The sequence below is a fragment of the Mugil cephalus genome, chromosome 9, assembly GCF_022458985.1.
Source record: "Mugil cephalus isolate CIBA_MC_2020 chromosome 9, CIBA_Mcephalus_1.1, whole genome shotgun sequence".
Taxonomy (NCBI): Eukaryota; Metazoa; Chordata; class Actinopteri; order Mugiliformes; family Mugilidae; genus Mugil; species Mugil cephalus.
In genome coordinates this window covers 22,219,416-22,245,982 of record NC_061778.1, presented here as the reverse complement: position 1 = coordinate 22,245,982, position 26,567 = coordinate 22,219,416, and the positions used below count along the sequence as shown (strand labels likewise).

The window sequence follows — 26,567 nt, the reverse complement described above, 5'->3', positions numbered from 1 at the left end:
TGAGTTCAGGGCTCTAGATAACCAGAATGAGGTGGAGACGGACAGTCTGAAAGACAGACTGAGCGAAATGAAATGGGACTGACCAGACGAGGCATGGTGACATTGAGAAGGAAGTTATTTTGACAGTGTGGGAAAGAAGTTGTGACGAACAGAGGAACATAAATAGCCCAAACTGACCGTAGAGGAATAAAGACAGAGCGTGTGAACAGTTCTTCATTACTGAACTTTTGTTCTGAAGTCTGACTTTAAAGTGCCAGATTATGTTTGTTTTTTTCCTCTTTGCACCAGTTTGATTCTCCTTATTACGGCTTTATCCTGCCCCCCTCCCAGCCACAGCTGCTCTGTGGGACTAAATTGGATTTTTCCATGTTTCACATTTTCACATCAACGAGGGATCCTGGCTTTCCACCCTCATCAACTGTGTTTATTCCCCGCACCGAGCATGAAACCCTATTACTTTTCAACACTCGTCTGAAGTCCCAGCACAGCAGAGAGACGGGCTTCAGCGTTGCAGTGCGCGTGACTCACAGGTTTTCTAGTGGAGCCGTCCCCTGAAGCTTCTCAACGCGGGTAGCACCCACACTGAGCCCCTCCGGTGTCGGCGCAGCCTGGTCGTATGTGCGGCGCGTCAGACCGGTCGCCCCATCTGTGCCACCATACGGGAACTCTGCGTGACAACATGTGGACATGAACTCGAGCCCCGTGCTTTGGTTCAGGGAGAGTTTATGCTGCTATAGCATCTGCAGAGCTGTCTGTTTATTTGAACTGTGAATCGTGTCGTGTCATGCACGATCAGCCATTGGGAGCTGTCAAAACTGACGGAAGGCTAAACTTAATCCCGAGGCCGTCGGTGGGCCGGGTTTTCCTCTGGCGTTACTCTACCTGATAATATTAATGCCGGTTGACATGAACGCAAATTTGAATTCGGTTTAATCTACTTTCATGTCTTTGTTTATTCAAATAATGTGTTTATTTTCCTGACAGTTTGGACGAATCATTTTAGGAGATGGTTCTCTTGGCTTATAGCTCCACCCAGTGGTTGAGGGTAAAATTGTGATCTGTGTTGCCTTTGTGTATGTTTCCAGAGACCAAATGAGTACTGCCTGATGTGGGTGTCTGCAGACCTCCTCTCTTTTGTAGTAGTCATAGGAGTATTCGTTTTGCAGAAGTAAGTACAGACACGTGATGATATAACTCAAACTCAAGTTTCTACATTTTCTATTGTTTTTATTCTTCATTGCTGCTAATGATAATACATTTCTCTTACAAATCAGATTCAGTGTGTCGCATTAACTCAGTAGTCATACACATCAGACAGTTCACACATAGTAATGTATGTTTTTTTTTACGGAACAAATAATTCTATAAAGCACATTTTATCCTGTGGTTTTCTGAGCTGTTGAATGCTCCTGCTGTCCTCTTCTCTTGTTCCTCCCTCTCGTAACAAACCAGCGGTCATAGAGGAGGTGCACACTATACGCACATGTTTCCTCTTGGTTTAACCTTCACACTCCTCCAGTATTTCTGTTCCTCTGCTGAAGAGTGAGTTTGTTTCTGTGGCGACTCCAGGGACAGATGGCCTGCCCTCCTGTCATCTCTGAGACCGAGGGCTTTGATTTTTTATTTTTTTTCCCTCCTCTTGCAAACGTCCGGCGGGAGCCTGCTCTGCTTAGCCGAGCTCTTCAGTAGCTTCTGCTGGCTTCTAAACTGACCTCTCTTTTCTCCCGCCTTCTTTTGTCCTCTTTTGTCTTTCCGTCTCTTCCTCGTCCTCTCTCCTCTGCCTGATGTGCATGCTCTTCTCCTCCTCTGCTGCATTCTGGCATCTTCTCTCAGCTATCACATGATCAGGTAACTGGGTCACCTCTTCTGACCCGAAGTCTTCTCTCCTTTCACCCCCTTTCGGTCTTTCTCCATCTCCATCTCCATCCATCATTCTTTCATTTGGTGCAATTCACCTCTTTCTGTTCTTTTTCCGTTATTTGCTGCTGTTGTTATTTCCTCATCCATCTCACTGAGAGTTTTCTCTCCGCCTTTTTTTCCACCATCTTTCTATATTTATTCTCACCTCTCTCTGTCTCACCTGAATCATAGTCTTGCACTGCTGCCACTTTCCTCTAGAGGGAAGAGCTCTGACCTTCATCCCTGAGGGCCAAATAAAATGAATGCTTTCCCCCCGCGCAGCACAAAATCTAAAAATCCCCAATGAGATTTCAAAATTTTCTCATTAACTCAAATGACTAAACGTCCTAAGTGAACCACAAATCTAGCTTTAGATGTGCCTCTGCATTGATTTGTATTCATTCATTCTGATGAACTAAACCCTGCCTTATTTGCATTTCTGTTCCTAAAAGCCCCCGTACATTAGTCGCGTTGGTTGTGACTAATGCTCTCGAGTTAATTCAATTGAAATCAAGGCTGTCATTATTACACGCAGGAAATGAATTCCTCCGACTTGGCTGCGGTGAATGATGATTATAATTAAAAATACAGCGAATGTATTCTTTCCGCATGATTCAGTTCGTCAGGTATTTCCCATTAACATATTCCAGATGGGAGGAAGATGCTTCAATTAAACATTAGTCGTGTAATTAGTCGCCTTTTTTTGAAGGACTTTTAAGTGCCGACTAATTAATCAGGTTATGAAAAATCCCTTTGAACATTACAAAACACTTAGGAAACAGGGCCACACCGGATCCGAACCCATTAATGAATACGTCTATTAATGGATTACTCTCTGATGAAACCAAACCTGAACGCTGGAGTTTTCACTGTAAAGCGTGTTCTTACGAAACCTTCAGCAGGTAATAAATGGGTTATTAAACATTATTAAAGCCATTTCACCTTATCAATCTTTCACAAAAGAACATTTACTCCCCATAAAACACTAAGCCGTGAATGTTGTTGGCAGAAGCCGCGGTATTTAGTCGTGTTTTCTGGTGATTTCTGAGCGAACGTGTGACCTCGCAGGTATCGGATGAGCGGCATGCGCAGCTACAACCCCGAGCAGATCATGCTGAGCGCTGCGGTCGGGAGGTCCAGTCGAGACATCAACGTCATGAAGGAGAAACTCATCTTCTCTGGTACGGAGACGACTTGTTTGACCGTTACCGGCCTTTAACAGATGTTCCGTCGTGTGTTTTTGTTGTTTATTTGAGCTCCTGAACGCTGAAGCTAATTCCTCTCTTTGTATTTATCTTGTATTCGCAAAACCAACGTTCACGCTCAAAGTAGTAGGAATGAGGCAGTTTCCGTTTCGGGAGCCCAACTAGCATGTCACTGCATCCCAGCATGCATCTGTGTGAGTGTTTGTGAACGTTGTCGCTCCTGCTCTTCCTCTCTTCCATGTCGAAGGTCACCCCCAGTAACCGCCCTCCATCCTTTGTGTGATGTGCAGCACCTCCTGTCCATCCTACCACACCCCCACCTCCGAGCAGTGACTTCTTCCTTTATTCCGTGCATCCATTGCATCCTACGTTGCCTTCCACCGCTCTGCCCACTTTGCCCCTTTCCCCTTTATCCATCCATCCATCCATTCGTCCATCCATCCCTTCACACACACACTCTCCCACAATCCCCCCAGTGGAACCAGCACTGTGTAGTGATGCTCATTGTAGTCTAGAAAGCCTCTAGTGCTGGGGTCAAAGGTGAGTCACATCAACACCAGCTGTGTGTGCTTCTCCATCATTTTCTCATTCCTTTTGCTCATTTTATTTTGGTAGCTTGACGTCTAGTCCGTACCGACTCTTCTTCCTTTTCCTTTGGTGCCCTCTAGAGGTGGGGAACGGAGTTGGCAGTGCTGAGGAGCTGTATGGCGACAACGGTTACGACTACTACACCAACCAGGGCATCAGCCAGTGATTGAAACAGAAGAAGCTTGTAGCCAGATGGAACAAGGACCCTCAGTGTTCACATCCTTCCTGTGTATCAGCGTAAAGTCTTTTCTCCCCTCTGATTGGCCAGACTGATGAGCTGACAGTCTGCCGTACCTGGCAGAGACGCCTCCTGCCCAGCTGCTTTGTGTACATTCTGTAAATATAGTTTATTTTTTTTTTCTTGTCACAGAACTACAAGCACTTTTTATTGATGGAATTCTCCAGGTCTGTGGCCTCTTTCTCTCATATCCGAATGTCCAAGAGTCCCCAGTCTGAGTTACTATTGCCTGCTACTGTTTCTAGAGTCTTTATCTTAAGCTAATTTTCCAAAGCATTTCATGGTTTAAAGCGCTGTATATGATACTCTTCTCTTAGCAGATGGATTTCTTTTAAATAATTCTTTATCGATTGCAGCATGCTCATCATGCTCCTTTCATCACTCCACAGTGCTGCAGCTCAGAGCAGTACTACTATTAATATTTGTATTTAAAGAAAAAGAAGAAAAAAAAGGAAAAAACACACACACAAACAAGCTGTTTACAGAAGTCCTGCCTTCTCCTCCAGGTGAAATATTCACGTGGTGTATGTAAGATAATTATTCGTCGTACTTTTGACCAGTGCATGTGACTGTAAGGATCAACTGACCTGTGTGAGCTGTGCTCCCAGAGGAACTGGTGAAAATGGTTCAAGGGATTAAGATTTGCTCTGTGTTTTTATGGTGAATGCGTACTGATTATTGTATTTCTTTTTTTTTGTTTTGTTTTGTTTGTTTTCTTTTTAAACATGTGTACAGTGTATTGTGTGTCTTCGGGCTGGTTATGTATTTTTACCCTGTGTGCAGTGCTACGCTGAACTGTTGTGTATAAAGAGTGAACCAATGTGTGAGACGCTCCAGCCAATACTAACTACATCTGAACCACGGGGACAGTTTAATAACTACAATAGCAATAGCCCGCTCTTGATGGATTGATAATTCTCACAATGCCTTTGAATTGTAGTTAAGCCTGTGGTATTTTAGTGATGACAAATTAAGTGTTGGTTGCTGGTGTTATGCTGAATGCTGTGAGGTAAATGAAGTGGGTGCTAAATGTGAAAATAAAGCTACTCTGAGCTAAGTGAAGGGATGCTACAGGTATCACAACAGGCAGCACGGGTCAGGAAATGATTGCCTTTGTGTTTCTTTTCTTTCATTTGGGTATTACTGTGCCTCAGAACTAAACATTAAAAACAGATGTTTTATAGTTGACTCTCTGTGTACTTGCTGAGATTGGTTTCTTATAAAGGGAAGATATCAAAATAATGTTTCAGCATTTTTCACTTCAACAAATGTCTCGTGTCAGAAAGTGTTTCACTTTCTCTTTCTGACGTCCGAGTTCATGAAGGGGATTGTGTTTTGCTTCATAAAAGCTTTACTAAGCTGTATTACCGTCGCGTGAGGAGTCATACACCCCTTTTCAAGAAGGTGAAGCGAAATGACGTGAAAGTCGCTTTGCAGATGTTTTTGCGTCCGCCACGTGTGTTCGTTTTGCTCAAGTGCAGTGGTAGTTACACGACCAGATGCATAATTAATTTAATTTCTCCAAGGTATTTTTGAGATTAGTAGGACCTAAGAAGTATAAAGCGTTTTCTTTGAACTGGAAGTATTTTTGAAAAAAGTTATGTCCTCACGTGTGAACACAGGATTATTTCAGTATATGTTACAATAAAGACAATGTGCCAACATATAAAACTGTTTATTTTGGTGGAAAAGCAGAATTAGAAATGAGGAAATCCCAATGTTTTCAAACAAGTACTTGTGAATTTGTTAAATTTGCATGTCAAACTACACAATAAGCATAAATAAAGTGTATTGACCCTTCGCTACCACGAGATGGCAGACAAGAGTGCGTCCTTACGAGGAGCTGCAAACGCACCTAAACATTACGTCCCCCATATGAGGACGCAGGGTCTCAGGAGGTTAAACGCAGTGTTCCACAATTCCTGGCATTTAATAAACGTAACATTCCTTGCCTTAGGTCGTTTAGGATTGTTTCTTGAAGTGAAATTTTAGAATGAATCAGAATCAGCTTTACTGGCCAAGCATGTGTGCACATACAAGGATTTTTACACCGATCTATTTGTGCATTGGTGCAAAACAAAGCACATAAGTTTAAAAACTAAAAGTGTAAAAAATAGAAAACTGTTCAACATAAATTATACTGTCAGAATTAAATATATATATATATATTTATTTATATATATGGACTGAAAAGGTGGACTGGACTGAACAATTAATGTAGAGTTATTGATCGTGAGAATGGTCACACCCTCTGTGACTGCTCAGAGTTTTTGTGGTGTGTGGTTTTGACGTTTTGATGCCCTGTATTGCGGCCTAGGAGGAGTCTGAGGCCATCGTGTTCAGGGTGTGGGTGATGTGTGGGGACTTTACTGGCCCACTTCCCGACCCTTTGCTCCATCTTTGAAAGCATGCTTGTGGTCATTGTCCATTTCGAAGACCTATTTGTGACTTTTAACCTCCTAGTTGATGTCTTAAGATGTTGCACATCCACCCAGTCTCTCTTGGTGGACCCCAAACAGCAAGATGCTGCCACCTCCATGCTTCACACTTGGGATGTCTTCAAGTGGTTAAATTTTGGTTTCATTAGGCTGAAGTTTATTAAACATGTGGTCGAAAATGTTGACTTCAACTGTAGATGGGACAACTCATGAAGCTTATTATTTAAGCCTTAAGTCCTAACAGAACTTTGTATATATATATATATAAACTGATTCAAACTGTAAAACGTGAGTGCATGAAGTGGGCTGTTCAGGAATATGTGAACCTCACACTCGCAGCAGTTTGACCTTTAAACAATAAAAGAGACAAACGACAAACTTGAGAAATGGAATTTAATAGGTTGAAAAGCAGATCACAACAGTTTCACTTCCTAATCATTGTTAGATGGCAATACTTGGAATACAAAAATAGATCTTGGTAAGGTTTTTATTTCCCCTAGAGACAATTCAGATGATTCATACAGGATTTCCACTGAGGGCTAATATTCCACTTTCAACACGTGAAATACAAACCAGTAGGTGTAAACTCACCTAGTCATGATTACATTTGGCAAAAATAGGTCATGATAGGTCACGGTTTAAAGGAATGTGAGTAGAAGCTCAGTGGACAACCAGAGCTACCAACCTCTGAGTTTTATATTCAAAAGAAGAGGAATTTTAGGACAGAAATGTGCAGTGACCAGCCTGCCGTTTACCACATAATGTTCTTCGCTTTACTTCCCCACAAACATTCGTCCCTGTAACACATTTCTCAATATTAGCTACACAAGGCACCACCAGTAAGAGTTGCTTTGGTCCTTCTGAGGAACTGCCAGAGTTGACCTTCTCCACCTACAACAGCCAGAGCTCTGACTTCTGATTTGTAGTACAAACATCTGTTAGGAGTCATTTCCATTTCACTGCATCATCCACTATTGCACAAAAGAAGTAAAGATGGTCAACTCACGGAAGTCCTCCAAGTGCAACATAGAGCACGTTCCCTCCATCTCTCTCACAGGTAACTAATGCAATCTGCATTTTCCTCATGATGCTAATAATTTACAGTATCATAAATACAGTAAGGCTCCCTCCAACATGCCTCTTCACATGTCGGCTGTCACCAGAACATTTTATTTGTTAAGTTAATAGTCTATATGCAGTCAAGTTGTTTTAAATTAATTGTGCATATCTGAACACTTACACCGGACAAAGGCCTCCCAGTGAACCGCTAACGCAGCGGGTCACCTCAAGCACTATAGCAGCTTTCTGAAAAGGCACCAGCACACTGCAGACCAGCCGTCAATGGAAAGATGGAAATACACGTCACACATCCTCACATACGCTCATCACACGGACACACGCGTGCGCTCTCCGAGGTCATCGCATTCACAGAAATAAATAAATAAATAGTTGATGATTTCCTGGCTAGTCTGAGATGAATGGTTGTTCCCTGAATTGGACTCAGTTTGAATTTCTACTACAACGAAGCGTCACGGCTGAAGCTGACACATGACAGAGGTGTTATTTCTGCGGCGGCCACTTTAAAGGCCGAGGCCAGGATGGCTTCGGGTGTCGACAGCAACACTCGGAGGAATGTCCTGTCAGTGCATCAGCGCTGCTTCTTCTTTTTTCGTCACAGCTCGCTGTCAAAGAGGAAGCCCGTATGGTGGAGCTGGAGAGGCGGCCTTGTCTCGCTAGTTGACATTTAGGTGACTGCTGTTTACATTTTTCTCAGCGGCAGATGTTAAATAAAGCAGCACGTTAGAGAAGAACCGATCCAAAATCAGTGGTCGAGCCTCTGTGGCGTTCCTTCTTTCCTGATAAGTGTCTGTGATTATCGATTAGCTGAAGTTTGTCTTGCGCAGGTGTCTGTTGGGGATTTCTATTGCGCTCACTTGTAAAGGCCAGGAGCCGCCCATGATGCCGGCCTGAATGGCCACGCCTGTGACCACAGCCAGGTCAGGGTCCACCGACGTGTTGGGCTCCTTCCCAAAGTACTCGCTGATCAGCCTCCTGATCCGCGGTATCCTGGTGGACCCTCCGACCAGAACGATCTCGTCCACGTCCTCTTTCTCCAGGTGGCCCTCGGCCAGCACCGTCTCAACAGGGGCCAGGATCTTCTGGAACAGGTCCTTGTTCAGCTCCTCAAACAGCTCGCGAGTGATCACGGTCTGGAAGAGAACCGGAGCAGGGGCAGAGCCTTCGGGCGACTCTGTCGGGCCGTCGTGGGTGTGAAGGTGCAGGGGCACCCTGACAGTGACGCTGGCTTGGAGAGTGAGGTTGAGTTTGGCGGCTTCCACAGCCTGACGGAGACGGTGGATGTCTTCCTTTAGGGTGGGTGCCACGCCAAACTCCTGCAGGACTCGCTCCGTGGTGTACTGGAGCAGCCTCTGACTGAAGTCTTGACCTCCCAGCTTGTTATTTCCTGCAAAAAATCCACCCATCAGACATTATTTGTATAGCACTTACTTATTTTATTTTATCTTCTTCTATTCTATTAGATAAATATTAATATATGAATCAATATATGAATAAATAGATAGTCAAGATTCAATTAAAAGCCAAACTGAAAGTTTGTTCTTAAAGTATCAACACTCTCTGTAGCCCACTTAGGGCCCACTTACTATTGATACACACCTTCCCTCGAAAAATATCTATGTTAGATAGTCGCTCTTTCTCAAAAGATTCTCGAGAATATGGCTTACTAATTGTGGTCAAACCTCGTGTTTAATCTAACTGAGCCTCAAGAGGAACTGTTTGCAGATGTGGATGACAAACAAACAACTGCTCAGAAAAGGAAACGAAAAAAAAAGAAAGAAAAAAAGATGAGAATCATCCACTAACCCGCTTCCTATGGAGAAACCTGCCTACGTGCAGTAGCTACGTGACATACACAGCCCAAATAAACATGTCTCATGTAACCACCTCAGTCACAGTAGACCGGCCTCAGAGCCCTGAACAGGTGTGAAAAAGGGTGAACAGAGATGCAGCTAATGTGAAACGTGGCTCTGTCTCTGTCTGCGTTTGTTTGGACTTCTGGACTCGTGTTTTCAGACATGTCAACACATCCCTGTGTAATTTACCAGATTTGTTTTTGCATAAGACAGTTACGTTGGAAATTGATCAGAATTAATAAGAAATATTAATCTGTCACTGTGGCTTGTTGCATTTATCCTGTGACAGAAGGTCCAATCACCTCAAAGTATTTTTCTGTCCTTCAACGTCTTCCACTGACAACGTCTCCAACTTTTTTTTTGTTTTTGCAGCAAACCGTCAGTCAGTTAAATTCAACCACCAACAGGTGAGCCCCGTATGAAATAATGATGTTTGTGCGTTATTAGCTGCTCAACTACTAACACCTGTTATGTTCTATTACTGAAGCTACGTAGCACATTACCTGCCATTGCCCTGGTGAGGAACATGCCTCCCTGTTTGTTGAGCAGAGAAACATCCAGAGTTCCTCCTCCCAGATCCACCACCAGCACGTTAAACACGTCCACCTTGTGCAGGCCGTAGGCCATGGCTGCAGCCGTGGGCTCGTTGATCACTCGCAGAATCTCCAAGCCTGCAAGACAGCCACCAGGGAGTTAGACACCACATATGATATTAATGTGTCAACGTAGCTTGTATCAAAATGACGAAAGGCGTTTGTTTTAAAGCAGACTGAGACACATTCATTAAGAATGTCCAACGCCGCTTTCAAATCATGAGCCACACTGACCGGCCAGGTTAGCGGCCCTGACGGTGTAGTTCCTCTGTCTCTCGTCAAATTCCGCGGGGACCGAGATGACGGCCTTTTGGACCGTGACGCCAAGCTGCTGCTCTGCCATCTTCCTCATCTTCAGCAGCAGCCGTGACCCGATGAACTCCGGGCTCACGGTGAAGGTGTGGTTGGTGTGGATCACAAACTCTGCACTCCCGTTGTTGTTTATCACCTAGAAGAGACACAGGGAACTAGTTAATTAGTAGAACTATCTACTGGTTTGGGGTTGAAACTCAGATGTTGCATGTTGTTTCATTTGTTAATTGTTTGCTTATCCAGTTCCATTTATTGTAAGTGTAAGTTTATGTAACGGATGGTTCAGGGCTTAGATGAAAGAGAAACAGCTGTGATGAAGCCGGTGGCCTCATGGCTCCATCAGAGAACCCGCTTATCCTACAATAACCAACCCCAGCGTGACCCACCTTAAAGGGGTACCTAGCACTCTCCTGCTCCAGGACCTCTGGCTCAAATATCTTCCCGATGAACCTCTTAGCGTCGTAGATGGTGTTTTGAGGGTTGCTGTCGGCCAGGTCCACGGCTTCGTGTCCAGCCAGCACCGCTGTGGTGGTGAAGGAGACGGCGCTGGGGATGCTCTTCCGTCCTTCCTCATCCGCTATCACCTCCACATCCCCGCTACCCGGGTGGAAGACGCCCACGGAGCAGAACGTGGTGCCCAAATCCAGGCCGATCACTTTGGGTTTGGGGGGAGGCAGGTACTGCTGGCCCAGGTAGCCAGCCAGAAACAAGGCCAGGATCACCGAACCTGTGGTACGGGAACAGTATTCTCAGAACAGGTGGACCAGAAGCCGCTTAGCTCATGTGCTAGCATCCTGTAACAACTGTAATTCAACTTACCAATCATAGACATTTCTCCAGCCATCGTCACACGCTCCTAGGAAGTCGAATCCGCTTATAATTTACAAAATGTCGGCAAAATTGTCCAAACTGAAGTGAAAACGATGTCCAGCTCTGACACTGGATGACGTGAAACGGGATTTTTTCGTGTACCAACGAAATACACGTCAACGCTACATAGGTCCTTGTGAATGCTGGGAAATGTAGTTTAGTGTATATATCTCAGACGCCACTGTGGCGCCGAATAGGTTTCATTTGTACTACAATTCCCAGCAGAGCTAGCGAAACAAAACATGCGACTTAAGTTCTCCGCCAATCACGTGGAGCCGAAACAGAGCCTCAGACGTAACGGAAACAGGAAATGTCGATATTAAAAATACAGCCGGTGATTAAAACGTTGATGGTGCACCAAAATTAAAATATTATTAATAATACCATTAATAATTATTAACTACTATAAAATATGTCATGATACATATAAATACAAATAAAAATAGAAATCAACTAAAAGTGACTTTTTATGTATTTTATGTATTTTAGCATGCTTTCTTTGAAGTGGTAAGTGAAACCAGTGACTCACAATAATATTTGACGGCATTTCTTTGATTTTATTTACAAAACCTCATGAAAACAGAAGAGCTGTGACTTTCACATGAGCGTTCACACAGGCTCTCTCTCACACTCGATCACATCCACATCAAAAGAGCACACAGGTATATATGTACAGTATACATTATAGGCAAGAAAATGCAGTGTTCAAATCGAGACAAACTCAGAAACATTCCTTCACTAACACACTTCATTCATAAGGAAAGACAGCGAAGCTGATTTGTGATTGGATGTGACAAAGGTAAAAATGATGCAGCTGTGATAAATAAAGGCTTTATATGCAAAACAAACAAACAAAAAACACGGAATGATTGAGAAAGCAATAAATACCACTGATACTGAATGGATGAAGTGTCACTTCTTCAGTAATAATAAGATACACCTAAAAAAAATTAACTATTAACTTGATAAAGTGACAAAAGGACAAAATGACATTTAGAATACTGGTTGTCTGTTCTTCACATACATATCACACTGTTAAAAGGCTTTTACATTAGGCAAGCTGTAACAAGGGATATAAACATGACATTTTGAGGAAACCGCAGGATAAATATTTAAACCATCAAAGTCGTGAGAAAAAGTGCAACTTTGAATTCCAAATGTCAAAGTATCCAACTGGCAAATGAGCACTTTACGAGTCCACCGCAGTAACGACCTGCTCCGTGTCCTCCTTGCTGTCTGAACATTCAGACGGAATGAAGCAGCCCGAGTCTCTGGGACAGTCGCTGTCTTCTTCCTGCGGACTGTGGGAGGATTTGTGCTCCTCCGCATCCCTGACATCATCACCTGCAGCCGCAAAACCGAATGGAATCAATCAAATGTCATAATATTACAGGTTTCTGCTCAAAAACCACATTAGAGGACTTGAAATATGCGCCGCGTGATTCATTTGGTGGAAATTAACATCTTTTTAGATTAATGGCACCCTTTGACATTTCATTTGATTTAAATAAAAACAGAGCAAGTACCGTGACTTGTTTTAAATGTTAAATGTCATTATTGCTCAAATTGAAGTCAGATAAGATAATATTATTTCTTAATAACTGAGGGGGCAGATGACATGAATGCAAAATTAATATGGGTGTGCCCCCCGCAGCACAAATCCTGTTTTAGATTGAGCTATTTTTACTCTTATTTTCCATTATGAGTGGTAATGGCATTCTTATTTTATTTAATTTTTTGGCCTCACTGACGGAAGTGACTAATCCTCGAGGCCAAAGCACTAACCTAATGGAATTCAGCTTGATTAAATTACTGGCGTCTCATGTAAGGCAACAAGCTTGGCAGGCTCAGGCCGCAGCCGCTGCCATCTGTTCAGTTACGCTGTCAGCCTAACTGAAAAATCACAGTGACCTTTAGTTCATCTTCTACACATATGCTAAAGTTACATTCATTAAAACAAGAATAAACTGTCGGAAAAAATTCTGCCGTGGATGTTGTTCCCTTTTCAAACTGGAAGGCAGTTTTGTTTTCATTCATACGGGGCTCCGCGATAATCAGCCTTCTGGTTTGAGACCTGAGCTTACAGGAACAGATTCGGGCAGAAGGTCCTAAGCACTTTCTATCTGAGTAACAGGAAATCACTGATAAGCCTCTCGCTCTGTGCAGGATGTATTTCTAGACAGGATGGCACAGATGTCTCACTTTTAACTGCTTCCTTTTACATTTTAAGCAATCGATAAAAGCTCCCATTTGGTTCTACATTCGTCTTAAACGAATGCTTCTTTTTAATTTTCAAAAACAGATGACCATATCTTGTCTTGCTGTCACTCAAGCAATTAAAGCCGTAACATAAGATTCCAGTTGTTTCGTGGTGGAAGAAGTACTCAGAGAAACTTAAAAGTAAATATACTACAAAGTTCTACAATCCAAATTTTAATATGTAAAAGCATAAAAAAATTTTATGTGTTCATGTGATATGTTTTTACACATGTGAAGTAATGCCTGTCGGATAAATTCAGTAGAATAAAAAGCGTAGTGTGTACTACGGTGGTGTCGAAGGAGAAAGTAGCATGAATACACTCATTTACTTTACACCACTACACAACATAGTGCTTCGTTGAATGTTTGTTTCTGATTGGCAGATGAGCAAACTGAGGGGCAGGTGTGACGCATTTGATGGTAATCGGACTAATGAGCTCCACATGCTGCTTTGAAGACATGACTGCACGTACGCACTGCATCCACACAGCCTCATGGACTCACTTCATTAGTTCAGAGACTGGAAATGTTATGAGCGCTAGTTAGAAGCTGGGAGGCGAGAACATCACAGTGTTTTGGCTCAAGAGTTTGATTATAAATATTTGAAGAACGTTGGTGTCAAACCACAAATCTCTACAGGGCTAGACAGAGAGTCACCCGTTGCTGCAAATAGATCACCTAACGATGACAGGAACCCTTTTATGAGAGCCTTTCTGAGTTTATTTTCCAGCAGTGATCAGCCTACTGAGCTGAACTGTCGCGTTAAGAGGGGTGTACTGTTGGGTGATTGCTTGGCGTGCTGCTGACCTTCTGTGTAGTGGCATTCAGCAGCTGTGAGGAGCTTGAGTCTGTGCTCGGGGTCTTTGATGTTCAGCTCTATCAGGTGTTTCTCCTGCAGGTGCATCAGATCCTCCACTGTCTCATAGCCGTTCAGCATCAAGGCAGAGGCGTACTCCTGAGACGACGACAACAACAGTTTTTACTGAAAACCTTAGTGGTGGATTACATTTTAATCACGGCCCGTTTACAAGGGTTTCAAACAAGACATGCACTGAACTCTAAAATATGTCCCATCCCCCACTGGAGAAACGCATCACTGACAACTCTCCGACCCAGCGGGTGAGCGGATCCTGTCCTCACCTCCAGATTCAGTCGCCCCAGTAACTCCAGCAGCGTTTTAGGTCGAGGTCTCTTGCACAGCTTTGGTTGTCTGATCTTGGGCGCTTCCTCTTCATCCTCCTCCTCCACCACGACGTCAACATAGATGAACTTGAAGTTGCCCACTTTGTTGTTGAGCATGCCCGTCCAGATGCCCATCGGAGGCTTGCTGATGATGCTGATTATGTCACCGACCTAGGGAAAAAAATCAGCTGGTGATTCACTAACTCCTCACATAACCGCTCAACATAAACACTTGGCTTTTGTTTAAAATATCTGCACTGGTGTAGAATTTGCAGTTGTTGACAGCTGGGGCAGATCGTCACCGTACGTAGCACCATGAGTTACCTTGAGTTTCAGGGAGTCTGTGTCGTAAGGGCTCGGAACGAAATCTGTGTGGACCCGAGCTCTGCCGCAGAACTGTCCCTGATAGGAGCCGTCCTCCTCCAGCCTCACGCTGTCTCTCTGACTGGAGCTGTTGGACTCATTGGTGACGCCACCTGAACCCGCAAACGCAACACAACATGACTACGCAGTTCTGCACATTTAACCGCTCGGTTCAGCTAAAAGTAGTCCGGTCCTCTTTGCATGTGCAGACACTTACTGGAGGAGCTCTGTCCACTGTAGAGGCTCTCCAGGGAGTTGCTCGTCTTTGCAGAGTTTTTCTCAGTGGGAGGGCTCCCCTCTGTCTCTGCCTCTTTGTCTGTGTCATCACCCTGAAAGTAAAGACATTGCATCATATATATAATATAACACACACACAAATCACACAGCCACCAGTCATTCTTGGATTTAATGTACACAAGTGTGCAAGCTGCTGTGGACTCATCACCTGTGTCCATGTGAAAGTAAAAGACAAGAGGAAAAGTAAAAGAGAGAGTGTCAGAGGGAGATGTAGGCTGTGAAAGTCACATAGTAAAACTTCCACCTTATCTTATCTGTTACAGTAAATCAAAAAGTGCAAGTAGACACTTTTTCTGTGCAGCTCGGGGTAGTTTACACTTCGTCAACAACAGCGTCATTCGTCAGGATGTGGGTTCATAGGAAATGAAAATGATAAGAGTGCTGTGAAAAACAGCGCAGGTTTTTGAAGTGAAGCCTGTACCAGAGGGGATTTTTGATCATCTGTGCTGATTGTTGACTGGTGAACGTAAACTTATGTTGAATTCATGCTTACGCATATTAAGCTGAATGGACATGTGTTTTCCTGTGACTTACCGTCTCCTCAGAGAAGCTCTTTGCATGCTTTTTGCCCATTTTCCGCCTCATGGTCAGTGAGATGGCTTTCATCTTCTTCCCAAGTCCAGCGGATTTGTTTGGGTCTGAGCTCTCACATTCTTCTGTGACCTGTGTACCGAAAATGGGTTCAGCGCAGACAGAACTGTGTATTTAAGGCAATACATGAATAAATAAGGCAATTTAAACTTGACTCATCATAATGTCACCTAATGATAACTAGATCGCACATCATGTCAAATATATAGTAAAATGCATCAATTCCTGTACAGCAATGGGACTTTCCCCCCAGGATGAACCTTGTTTACTTTAAATAAATAATACTTTGTTGCACAGCAACAAATATTTGCAAAAGATTCAGCCCTATGACATGATATTATTTCTGTCCTGGCGCTTTATAGTGTATTTTGGGTTGGTTTTGATCACCATTCTTGTTACAGTATGTGGATTATAGTGCTTAGAAATGGGAAACAAGCTCCTCTACTTACCGTAGCTGTTCCATTCTCCTCCGGTTTGGCCGGAGACGAATGATGCCTGAGACCCTCAAACCTTCCGAAACTCGTGGAGCGCTGTTGGGGCAGATCAAAAAGGCAATAATGTCAACTGACACGGCACTGCAGGCTTTGTGTGGCATGATGCATGGTGATGAACAGCAATGCATGACTTATTTTCTTGTATCTGTATTTTAAATGGTAGGAAAGCTTTGAGGCCAGTGGTCAAAATTAGTCAGAAAATATTCCCTTTAATGCGAGAGCGTTTCAAAATGAGCGGTTGTAAAATACATGGAACATTTCCATTGCGGCAGAGGACATTATTTGTACAGGTGCGATTGTGTAATCGCGTGACGCATGAGTAGAAGCGTCCTCTCGACAGCAACTCAGCAACCACGGATGCTTCACTGCTGGGACTCACTTTTAAATCTTACCCTTTTTTCTAATATTTCATAAAGCTAAAAGTCATCATAATCTCTCCCAACCCCCCTCATCATCTCCCCAGTGAAATAATTATATAAATGAGTAATCCCTGGAAATCCTGGTCATACATGAGCTCCTAGACAGCCCTAGACTGCAGACTGATGTAATGCAGCGGCGACTTCTTTGACTGACAGGTACGCAGATGTTAATTCCCAAAAGCACAATTTTTTTTCATTTTTAAAGTCAGGTTTCATTTTTGTTTACTTGTGTTGAATTCTTGATGTATACACATACATGTAGTCTTTGGGTCTTTTAATTGATATTTACATTTGCACATTTTATCAAAAGGATGCACTTGAATCTACATACACTCAATCAAACCATGTCTAAATTAGTCTCTCTTCTCATCGTTGGTCCCTTTTTGACTGACTCCATCTGAGGTGTCACTTAGACACCTCAGCTTTCTTCATCTCTTGTCTCACTGACATCTACCCACCAACATATTTACTTCAGATTTTCACCTACCTTTGGTTTGTTGCTCTTTGCCTTGTCTGACACATTGGATGCCGTCCTGTGCAACATTTTCCGCAGTTTAAAAGTTATTGTCAGATCTCAGTCCTTGCTCCTTTCTTTTCTTTAACCCCACTCTCCTGACGGCGAAGTGTTAACTAACTCAGGGGCTGGCTGTGTGATAGGCTAGCTGACTGGCCCACTTCCTTACAGCGCACAGGATGTGAGGCAAGTGTGCGTCTCGTTGCAGTATCGCTTTGAAAAGGGGAAAAATGCAAACGCTTATGTGTGCACTTTGTGGCTCGCTCGCCAAAACAAAATAAGAATCACTTCCAGGAATGGCTGCGTTTTGGTTTTAAAACTGTGGTGTTTATCTTTTATGAGAAGTGATAGAAACCTGGTGAGGAGGAGCTTATGTCACATCTGGTGCCGGTCTCTCTGCTGTGGTAAATCACACAGAGTTGGGCTGTAATGCCACTAAGCATAACCCAATCACATAACCACTGCAGTTGTGTAATTAATCCAAAACAGAGCAGTTTGATTTGTTTCAGGGATGGAAAGGATGCAAATATGTAAGAAAAAGCGATCTGAATCAAATCACAATATTCCTTGATTTTTCTTTCCTGTATGGGGCAATGGGGAAGCGGGTTATGGTAAATGAGTAATGGAGTAAATTTCATTTCATAATGTGGGGTGAAAACCTTTAAGGAAGTGCTGATGTATGACAGAGAAACAGCTGGAACTGGCAACTTTCCTGTGTTGAAACACTTTCCGTTGTCTCTCCTCTCAGTATAGAGGGCAATAGAGTTCAGTTTATGTCTTGGAAAGGCTTTTACTTATGAGCTTTTTTACAATTGAGGGCAAAAATCATAAACGATCAAACAAAAACACGCCTTCCTCTCACAAACCAGCGACTTTCTCTGCAGATCCAAGAGTGCTTGGCAGCTTTATTTTCTGTCTATAGGTTCCTGCCGTCAGTAATTGTTCTGAGTGATGTTGCCATGTGGGGATTTACCACTGTGTTTACATTGCGGGTTGTTTCATCTGGTGTATTGTGGAAAAGGGAATTCTACAGAAACCACTGCCACCTAATCCCACTGCTCGCAATCAACCATAAACTCCTTTCAATCTAGATTATGGTTTTCCAATCTATTACTTCAGAAGCTCCCGACTTCCTGCATAGACAGTTGTTCATGTTCTGTACAGCTGTTCTGGTGTAAAGTCACTTTATCTTTGTACGAATATTTTGAAAAATAATTTTGAGGGAACATGTTCTAATTTGGTGGTGGAGTGGTGGTTAGGACCGATGCCTCACGGCAAGAATAGTTTTAAGCTTTAAGACATTTTCTTTATAGAGAAACTACTGTTAAATGTGTCAGTGTCATGATGTATTTTGCTCTGGAAGCTACTTTGTGTGATCACATGATAGATAAATATAATATTATGTCAAAGAGGAACCAAACCAACTTAGAAGAGTGCTTCTTCTTTCATCACGCCCTCGAAGGAAGAAGCTTTAGGAAACCAGTCTTAAGGTTAACACCCTGTCTGGCTATCATCTTTACAGGCCTATGTCATGTTGATAGGAACCAGTGACACTATAGATCCATGAGGATTCTGTAATCTCTATGCCGGATAATTCTTTTGATCTTATACAATTTCCTCCCAAGTCATGTTGAGCACACAAAGCCACAGCTTTGTGTAGCACAAGTTGTGAACTGCACGTGCTCACTGGGTCAGTCTGCGCGACTCTGTGGTATTAGCAGAGAGCAGCCTTTGAACATGAGCGAGACCTCACTCTGTGCAAAAGGTCAACAAAGACAAGTACACCCTGGCTCGTATAGAGAGAAGGAAGACTTACAGCCTCCAAGACCTACATATATAAATGCAAATATTGTTTAATACCAGCATGCTGGTATGTCAAAATGTGGGCCACAGCTCATGCGTCATGAGTCATTTAGTTGAAAAAGTGCCTTCCGGTGTGAAACAGATCTGCATACCAACCAGGAAAAATGCATTTGCACATCTGAAATGTGCCAGTTTCACATGTTTAAATTTTTATCATCACACAATCAGAGAGGCATCTTATCTGCCCCTCATTCATTCTGCAGCATAACAACAACTCCGACACGCAAAGCTAGAACACAATGAACTAATTTTATTCTTGACAAATATCAATGAAGGGTCCTGTGCTATGGCACCGTTAGTAGTCTGATCAGAGCATCGCCCAGTCAGTCTGATGACCGGTTTTTAAAATCATCCTTCAAGGACAGGATATGAAAAATGAAACACTCACCCCTCCTACATTTTTCTTTTGTACATATATTTTGACACCATGTGGTCATGCAGACTCTGACAGCAACCACTGTTGTTAACACAACCGACTCAGCGTCACTCAGATGACATGTTTGACTGTGTTGCTGTAACTCTTCTGTCCACACAACCCGTCCAAACTGTTTGAACGGTGCAGCACATTTGCCGGAGCAGGATAAATTCCAACCGGAGCGACTCCGGACTGAAATTACCCCACAAAAAAACGTGTGGGTGGGGGAATTTTGAGCCGGCCTCCAAGCTAACCCGTTTTCCACTGCATAGCGTATAATGAGAGGAACAATTTTGAAGGGATCATTTAAAAGCAAGTGAGATGACAGAAGAACCGTGTCAGCTTCTCCACAGTCCTTGGGCTAACCCATCTGCCAACTGCTTTAAAAAAACTGTGTGCAAGTACATGTATCAAAATCAAACACTGCGTCGGTTTTGCTGCACGTGGTGTGACAGCACTCCACATCCATCAGCGCAAACTTACATTTGGTTCAGACAGATCCACGTCTGTGACCGACCGCGGCACCTTCGGGGGAACTTGGGGTTTAGAGTCCTGTTTCAAGCTGACACTCTGGGCCATTGCTTGCTGCTGCCTTCCTTCCCACTCCTTCCCTTGAGCGGCGGTGAATTCGTGGGAGTACACGCGGTACTCCGTGAGAGGCCTGCGGCAGGTATGCTGGACGGTCCCCCACGCGGGACTGGCGTCGCCGGGGCTGCTCCAGCGCTGATGGTGGGTGGGCGTTGCTCCGCCAGGTAGGCTCATCATGTCCGTGCACCGGCCCGGAGTGGCGTTCTCCTGAGAGGGGAGGGTGGAGGATTTTCCTAGGTAGGGTCTCCTGTCTGGCCTGTACGGCACGTCCAGATACTGGGGTGCTATTGGTGGGTTCATCGTGCCTGGTGGTGAGGACACTGTGACTGAAGACAGAGGGGAAGAAAGTAAATGATATTTGACTTAAGAATTATCGGAATAACTGAAAACTGCAATGTTTGCATTGATTTCCACTAATGCAAGTCTCTCTGCAGTGACTGATCTGCTACAAGCTTCATGCGTTCATAATCACATATAATAGTGCAAGACAGTTTGCACAGGAAATGGCTTTGCTAGATGAAGGAAACAGTCTGTGACAACACTTTACACCTTTAAGTAGATGAGAAGGAAGGTGAAGAGGGCCAAACAGACCGGCCGCAGGTTTCGAAATACCTCACCCCTTTCCTTTGAATGAATGCTTAAAAGCAGAACTATATTCTCTAGCAGCAGAACAGTCATGTATTAAAGTTGCTCCATATCTCTGAATGATGCATCCAGCTGTTCTAACAGGGCAAATGCGTCATTCACAGAAATGTCACAAGAAACTAGAAATGTCAAGTCCAGGGACTGGTGAGACAGGTCTTCTGTTATTCAGTGGTAGAAAAATGTCTTGCCTGTGGAATGGTGACTTTTCTTTTTGCCTTCTTTCCCGCTCTTTCCGCCTGGTTTCTTTCCGGCCTTTTGGGTTCTTTTGACAGCAGGTTTAGGTTCTGTCACCGCTCCATTGGTATGGATACCCTGACAGGACAAACACACATCCGACCTTTTCAATACTATGACTCTAAAATAAGTCACGTCTTCAGATTGCTCAAGCAAAGCTTTTAAAACACGGTTGTGAGTTTTATTTCCTCACTTAAGTGTGACACCATTTTTGCATGTAAGTCTTTCTGCTACTTGAAAGAGTGTAATACTTCTACTCTTGGATGGATCTTTTTTTCAGACTTTGAATCCAATAATCCGCTGAATTTTAAGTGTTGCTCGTGGTATTAAAATTACAGTTTTGGTAAAATGTGATCAAATTTGGTTTCCTACATACAATCAAGTTCCCCTCAAGCTGAGGTGTAACTACAACACTTCTTTGATGTCTTAATTTTCCATGTAGGACCATCATCCTGTCAAAATTGTCCAGTACTAAAATCTGGTAGAATAATAAAAAATCAAATTAGCATTAACTAAATGGCTTTCATTTCCATTTGGGTCATTTCAGTTACATGACCACATGGGGCTGACAACTGCTGCAGATCCAGTACTAACGGGCTCTGCTTTTTTTTGTTTGTTTGTTTTTTTTTCCATGACATGGCATTAGTCAGACTGGACACGGGTGACCTGGCAAGAGGCCTCTAAAGCCTCCCCACCCGAGACACGTGCTAAGTCCCCCTCTTGATTTCACATTTCTCTCTCTCTGCCATGTGGCCCAGAGATTACACAGGGACGAGTACCCCTCTTTTGGCCATCTGCACTGCATTAAAACCCAATCTGCAACTGTGTTGAGAGACTGTGCCATTTAGGCCAACAGAGGCTCTCTGGATGTCACAAACAAGTGGCAGATTGAAACTTCCAAAGGTCAAACGTCCAACTGGCGCAGATTTGCCAGCATGTGATGAACTAGTATTAATGAAAGTGTTGGCGGCTCCTCCATATCCTCAAGTGTGGGTATGACACTGAACCCGGAGCTGCAGGTTACAGACTTAACTGCTGAGTCGGTCTTCATGGTTTCTGTGTGGCTATAGTACTTCCTTAAATGGCCACTTGAAACTGGCTCCCATAGAGGGGCACTCCTCATAAGTAGCTTTACAACAGAAATAAACATGCTTACAACCTGTAATATAGATACTTTCTCAATTAATTAATTTGGGGTATATTTTAAAATAACTAATTTAAAATACACAGCAGCAAAGGTGAGTGCACTCACAGGTTGATAGCTATCTGTCTGGGCATCACTCGCTCACCTCAGATCTAATCATGCTCAACCACATTTGAATTAGCCAGACATTAGGCCTAGTCAGTCACTGTCAAGGTGACAGTGACTGAGCTTCAAATTACACTGTGTGCACTGAGTGTGTTAGGCTATGATTTCCATCCTTCATAGAGAATAAATAACAAACTGTTGCTGAAGCTCATTTAAAATGTCACATTGTGCCGCATTCATTTTGCACCGTACATGTGCAAGTACTTGCTGAATGAAGCTTTTAGTTTTTAAGGAAACAGGCAGTGGCAGTTTTTTCTTGCCTGGCTCGAGTTTGGTTTCTCCTTTTTCTTGGTGCCAGAGTGGTGATGTGATCCTTTCCCTCCCTTGGTTTCTGTTCTGTGCTTAGTTTTTCGCGTCTCTGAAAAAGAAACAACCAAGTAGAAGTAGATTTTATTTATTTATTTATTTAAAGCAATCGTGCAGTATAGCAATACAGTCTCTCCCCGGTAATCTCAGCAGTCACAGCCTGCTCTCTCTGACTGCCTCGCGTTTAATATCATACACAATCACTGCATGTGGGTTTAACCAATCAATAGTCTCGGATGAAAATTTTTCGGGTGGATTTGGTTGTCTGCGGGCATCATGCTGACAGTACAAATGAACGCCGGCGTATACTTTAGATGAGCTTAACCTATTTATTTCCTCTTTACCTTCATTGTGATTGTTGGTGATCTGAACTAAATCTTCTCGGCTCTTGGCAGGCTGCCAGACTACAGCATTACAGCCGGGGTTATCTGTGGAGAGGGGACACAAATATTTGGGAGTTTCAGTGAAAAGGCGGCATGAATGAAGGCCACGGAGACACACTGGCATGACTGGGGTTAATCGAAACAACACACAAAATATTTTGCTTTGAAAATAGTAATATAGATGATGATGACATGGGTCACATCTTTCTTGGCAGTGTGAGATCTCAAAATGTGCAAGACTTCTATTCAGTTCAATCTGGCAATCTTTAACAAAAGTCAAAGGAAATTGTTCGTACTCACCTAGCGCTTCATTATCTGATGCAGATTTGGATATATTTGTTCTGTAAAGGAAAATGAAGATATATGTAGAGATCCTATCAGTGTTGGTGATAAATGATAGATGATATATTCTATGGTTTAGTCACCAAGGCATCTAAGGTGTTTACTCATTTCAAACATGTGGTTTAAAATCATTATGAGTAAATAGATTCTGTGTTTGATCTTTCACTGGACTGAGAGACTATAGTGTGACGACAGAGTGTTCAGAAGTAAATCCTTGGGAGTAAAGGTGTCGAGGCCTCTGGAACCGTGAATCCTCTTAGCCCAACTAGCCCAAAGCTGTAATCTGCCTTCTGCTGGCCCAATAGGCAGCAGCCCTACTTCTAAAACAACAACATTCTCCAATAAACATCCTGAATAATGTAAAAAGCAATTGTGTCTAATGGGCCATGAATCCATCTTCTTAACGTGCATCATTTTGAGAATTACCCTAAAGATAAAGATGGAGAAAGGAGGAGCGCTGCAGACTCTGTGTGCTCTGCTGCAGGAAGGATTTACCGTATTAACCCTCCGTGAAAATAAACAGGGAACCTTTCAAGCCATAGTATTACTCTATGGGAAAGCCCTTTCACTAACAGGATGGCTCTGTGTTCAGGTTTGCACGCACGTCCATGAAAAGGAGCAGAAATATGGCCACGGCACACAGCAGCTGAACACAGACCTACATTCCGGTGCTTTTGATACGGGTTTAAAAAGTAGATTTGGAGTATCCAGCAGACCGTGTTTACATGTCTGGGTGTAATTTTCCTGTGAGCTTACCTCTTTTTCTTTTTAGTGGAGTTGGTCCGATGAGTCGGAGGCATCTCCTGCTGACGGAAAGGAAGGTCTTTAGCAGTCACCACACAATAAGCTGTAACTTTCAGATAGTTCCTTGTGTTCAAAAAAACCTGTTTCAGACTCATGTAGACGTTCACTGAAAGGAAGTCCGGAATATTTCATTTACAAAACAAGCTTGAATGAAGCATTTCAAAACGCCTGTCTCCAGAAGCAGCTGACAGCTGGCTCCGTTCATCATTTCATAATCAGATTTATTTTGTAGCGACAATCTGGATGGTTGGAGTCGACAGGTCTTCAGAGAGGCGGCCTGGCACGTACTGGCATACGATCGTCTACATGGCACGCCACTCACAGTCAGTGTGTTATGGACACGTTTAGGGAGGTGGAGGATGCATGACGCAGTGTGTGCCCCACTCACCATGGATATGGATCGTCCAGAGCCTCTCCACTTTGTGTTGTCCTCCAGCAGGACCGCGGGGCTGCAGGAGCGGCTGCACGATCGGCTGGAAGAACGGCTGGGGATGGGCTGTGGTGGGCCATCACTGGAGCTCTGCACGGCCTCGTACAGGCTGTCCATAGACCCCTCCTGATGCCAGGTAGACAGAAAGATGTGCATTGTCTTACGAGGTTGAAATTAAGCAGCAGTTGATGGACAGTATCTGATAAACTGCATAAAATGCAAGGAACCGCCCATAAAAACAACATTTCACTGCAGACAAAGCATCAGAATTAGAGCTGTGAGGATTTGATATGGCAGTAAGGACACGCCACTAATGCCGCTTCAAAGCCCTTTTAAATTTGCTTGTCAACCGAGGATGTAGAGATGGATTGAATTTCCTCAGAGCAGATTTCAGAGTGGATTAAAATTTGTTTGGCCCGTTCAGATTCCTTCTAGGAACACACAACATAACCAATATCTCTCATCAGCTCGTCCATACAGTAAGACAGAAACGTCTCACTGTCCTCTTTTGGAACAAAAGAATGTGCTTCGGTTTCAGTTTATTTGCATCGATTTTGCGTTCGTTTTCTACAGACATTTTAATGCTGCTCCTTTTAAGAATGAGCTAAACAGTGTTGGTAAAATAAAGATGCTGCCATTGTCCTCTTAAACTCCTCTTTGTGTGAGTCTGTTTATTTCACACAATTATGCACCTGTGCTCTCTTGGCAAAATCTCCTATGCCAAACTAATTTGATATTATTTTTTCTTAAATCTCATTTAATGTGTTGGGTTGTTGAGTCCATTGCACATGTGATGTCTAGTAACGTTAACAGAGAGGACAGTTGGTGCAACCAAAGTTCAAGCCTGTGTTAGGTTAATCGTCCGGTTTATTGGTCAACATCTGTTTCTCTATACATCCCTCGTGCCCACGTGTAGCATGGAAGATCCAGCAACATCCGAGCCACCACATGTCTGTGGTGCGTGCCTGTTGCTGCTTCGCTAAGTACTACTTCCTTTGTGTTTTGTCACGTTGCACAGGCTCGGGCATCACCTGAATGCACGAGAACATCTGTAGCATAGTAGCACACAGAGGGAAAGCCCAAGTAAAGAAATACGTTTAAATGTATACTTTGAGACAGCTGAGATGTGGACTATGCAGAAAGTGGTCCAGTAATGCCTGATGAGCTGACCTACAAACAGTTACATTCTGACCAGAGCTTCAGAGGTCTGACTTTGGGATTACACTTAGCTTACTGACAGGGCATAGAAGCACTACATAGTCTACATTTCCCTGAACAACATGTCATCATTTCCAGACAGTGCATGCTGAACCATGCTGAAGTCCTCTTTGTGTTGCACCACTACATTTGCACCACAGCTTTCTCTTTCCCCTCGCCAGCTCACACACAGCATGTTATGAACGTACAGAAAACAAAAGTGCATCTCTTACCAGGGAAAAGCAGAAAAGGTTCATGCTGGCCGAGAAATCTCCCTGTTTGCTTTCGGTGCGTCAGATGGTGGAGAAACTGAGAGCTGAGTGACAGCCAGCGGCCGAGAGACACGACGGGCTCAGAGTGAGCCCTGCCCGGGTCGCCTGCTGTCTTCTCAGATTAATACCACAGTTGAAATCCCTCCACTAATCCAATAGATGGACCACCATTACTCTACCAGCTAAAGCAGAACTCGCTCCTGACAACAAGCCCACCATCGCCAGAGGAACAGATTGAGTCTTTTTTTTTTTCTAGTGAAGCATTGTCCACCTTTCTACTTGTTATATCCTTTTACATAATCGAGCACGAGGCTATTTTTGAGACCTTTATCTGATTAAACATCCCCAAATTTAGTCAGCAACAGCTACAGCTCGCTTTAAAGTAATTGCACCTCTCAGACTTTTCTACATTTATGCGTTGAAATGACTCAAACCAGATGTGAGCAACTCTTACATATCTGTGAGGTGCAGAAGTGCCGCTCTGAGATTTTGATTCCAAGCCTTCTGTCCAGTGTTGGTAATCAATGTAATGAAAGGCTTAGATGTTGTTCAGTGACCTTTATGAAAAGAAAAAGAAAAAAAAA

General features: G+C 43.4%; 3 protein-coding genes across 8 annotated transcripts in view; 1 reads left to right on the top strand and 2 right to left on the bottom strand.

Annotated features, from left to right (window-relative positions):
- gdpd5b (glycerophosphodiester phosphodiesterase domain containing 5b) overlaps positions 1–5,118 on the top strand; it is a 39,150-nt gene extending 34,032 nt beyond the window's left edge. For 3 of the 6 annotated variants that reach the window (XM_047593535.1, XM_047593534.1, XM_047593536.1), the window contains exons 14-17: positions 1,086–1,168; positions 1,834–1,848; positions 2,968–3,080; positions 3,773–5,118. In XM_047593535.1, the coding sequence (XP_047449491.1) occupies positions 1,086–1,168; positions 1,834–1,848; positions 2,968–3,080; positions 3,773–3,858 (297 nt within the window). In that variant the 3' untranslated portion in view covers positions 3,859–5,118. Of the gene's footprint in view, positions 1–1,085; positions 1,169–1,833; positions 1,849–2,967; positions 3,081–3,351; positions 3,645–3,772 lie in introns of all 6 variants that reach the window. The other 3 variants (XR_007113365.1, XR_007113366.1, XM_047593538.1) reach the window with 3 other exon arrangements.
- A 1,629-nt stretch (positions 5,119–6,747) lies between these two features.
- hspa13 (heat shock protein 70 family, member 13) lies at positions 6,748–11,181 on the bottom strand. The gene is made up of 5 exons (XM_047593533.1): positions 11,026–11,181; positions 10,593–10,933; positions 10,129–10,342; positions 9,805–9,972; positions 6,748–8,832 (listed from the first exon to the last, which is right to left on the bottom strand). The coding sequence occupies exons 1-5, from the start codon at positions 11,048–11,050 to the stop codon at positions 8,249–8,251; spliced, it is 1,332 nt and encodes a 443-aa protein (XP_047449489.1). The 5' UTR covers positions 11,051–11,181; the 3' UTR covers positions 6,748–8,248.
- A 429-nt stretch (positions 11,182–11,610) lies between these two features.
- On the bottom strand, positions 11,611–26,090 carry samsn1a (SAM domain, SH3 domain and nuclear localisation signals 1a). The gene is made up of 16 exons (XM_047594804.1): positions 25,945–26,090; positions 24,473–24,640; positions 24,037–24,086; positions 23,239–23,279; positions 22,900–22,983; positions 22,510–22,607; positions 20,895–21,018; positions 19,957–20,387; positions 17,169–17,255; positions 16,218–16,298; positions 15,712–15,840; positions 15,098–15,209; positions 14,842–14,999; positions 14,476–14,688; positions 14,143–14,290; positions 11,611–12,420 (listed from the first exon to the last, which is right to left on the bottom strand). Exons 1-16 carry the CDS (start codon positions 25,966–25,968, stop codon positions 12,266–12,268), a joined length of 2,103 nt encoding a protein of 700 aa, XP_047450760.1. The 5' UTR covers positions 25,969–26,090; the 3' UTR covers positions 11,611–12,265.
- Between the last annotated feature and the right edge of the window lie 477 nt (positions 26,091–26,567).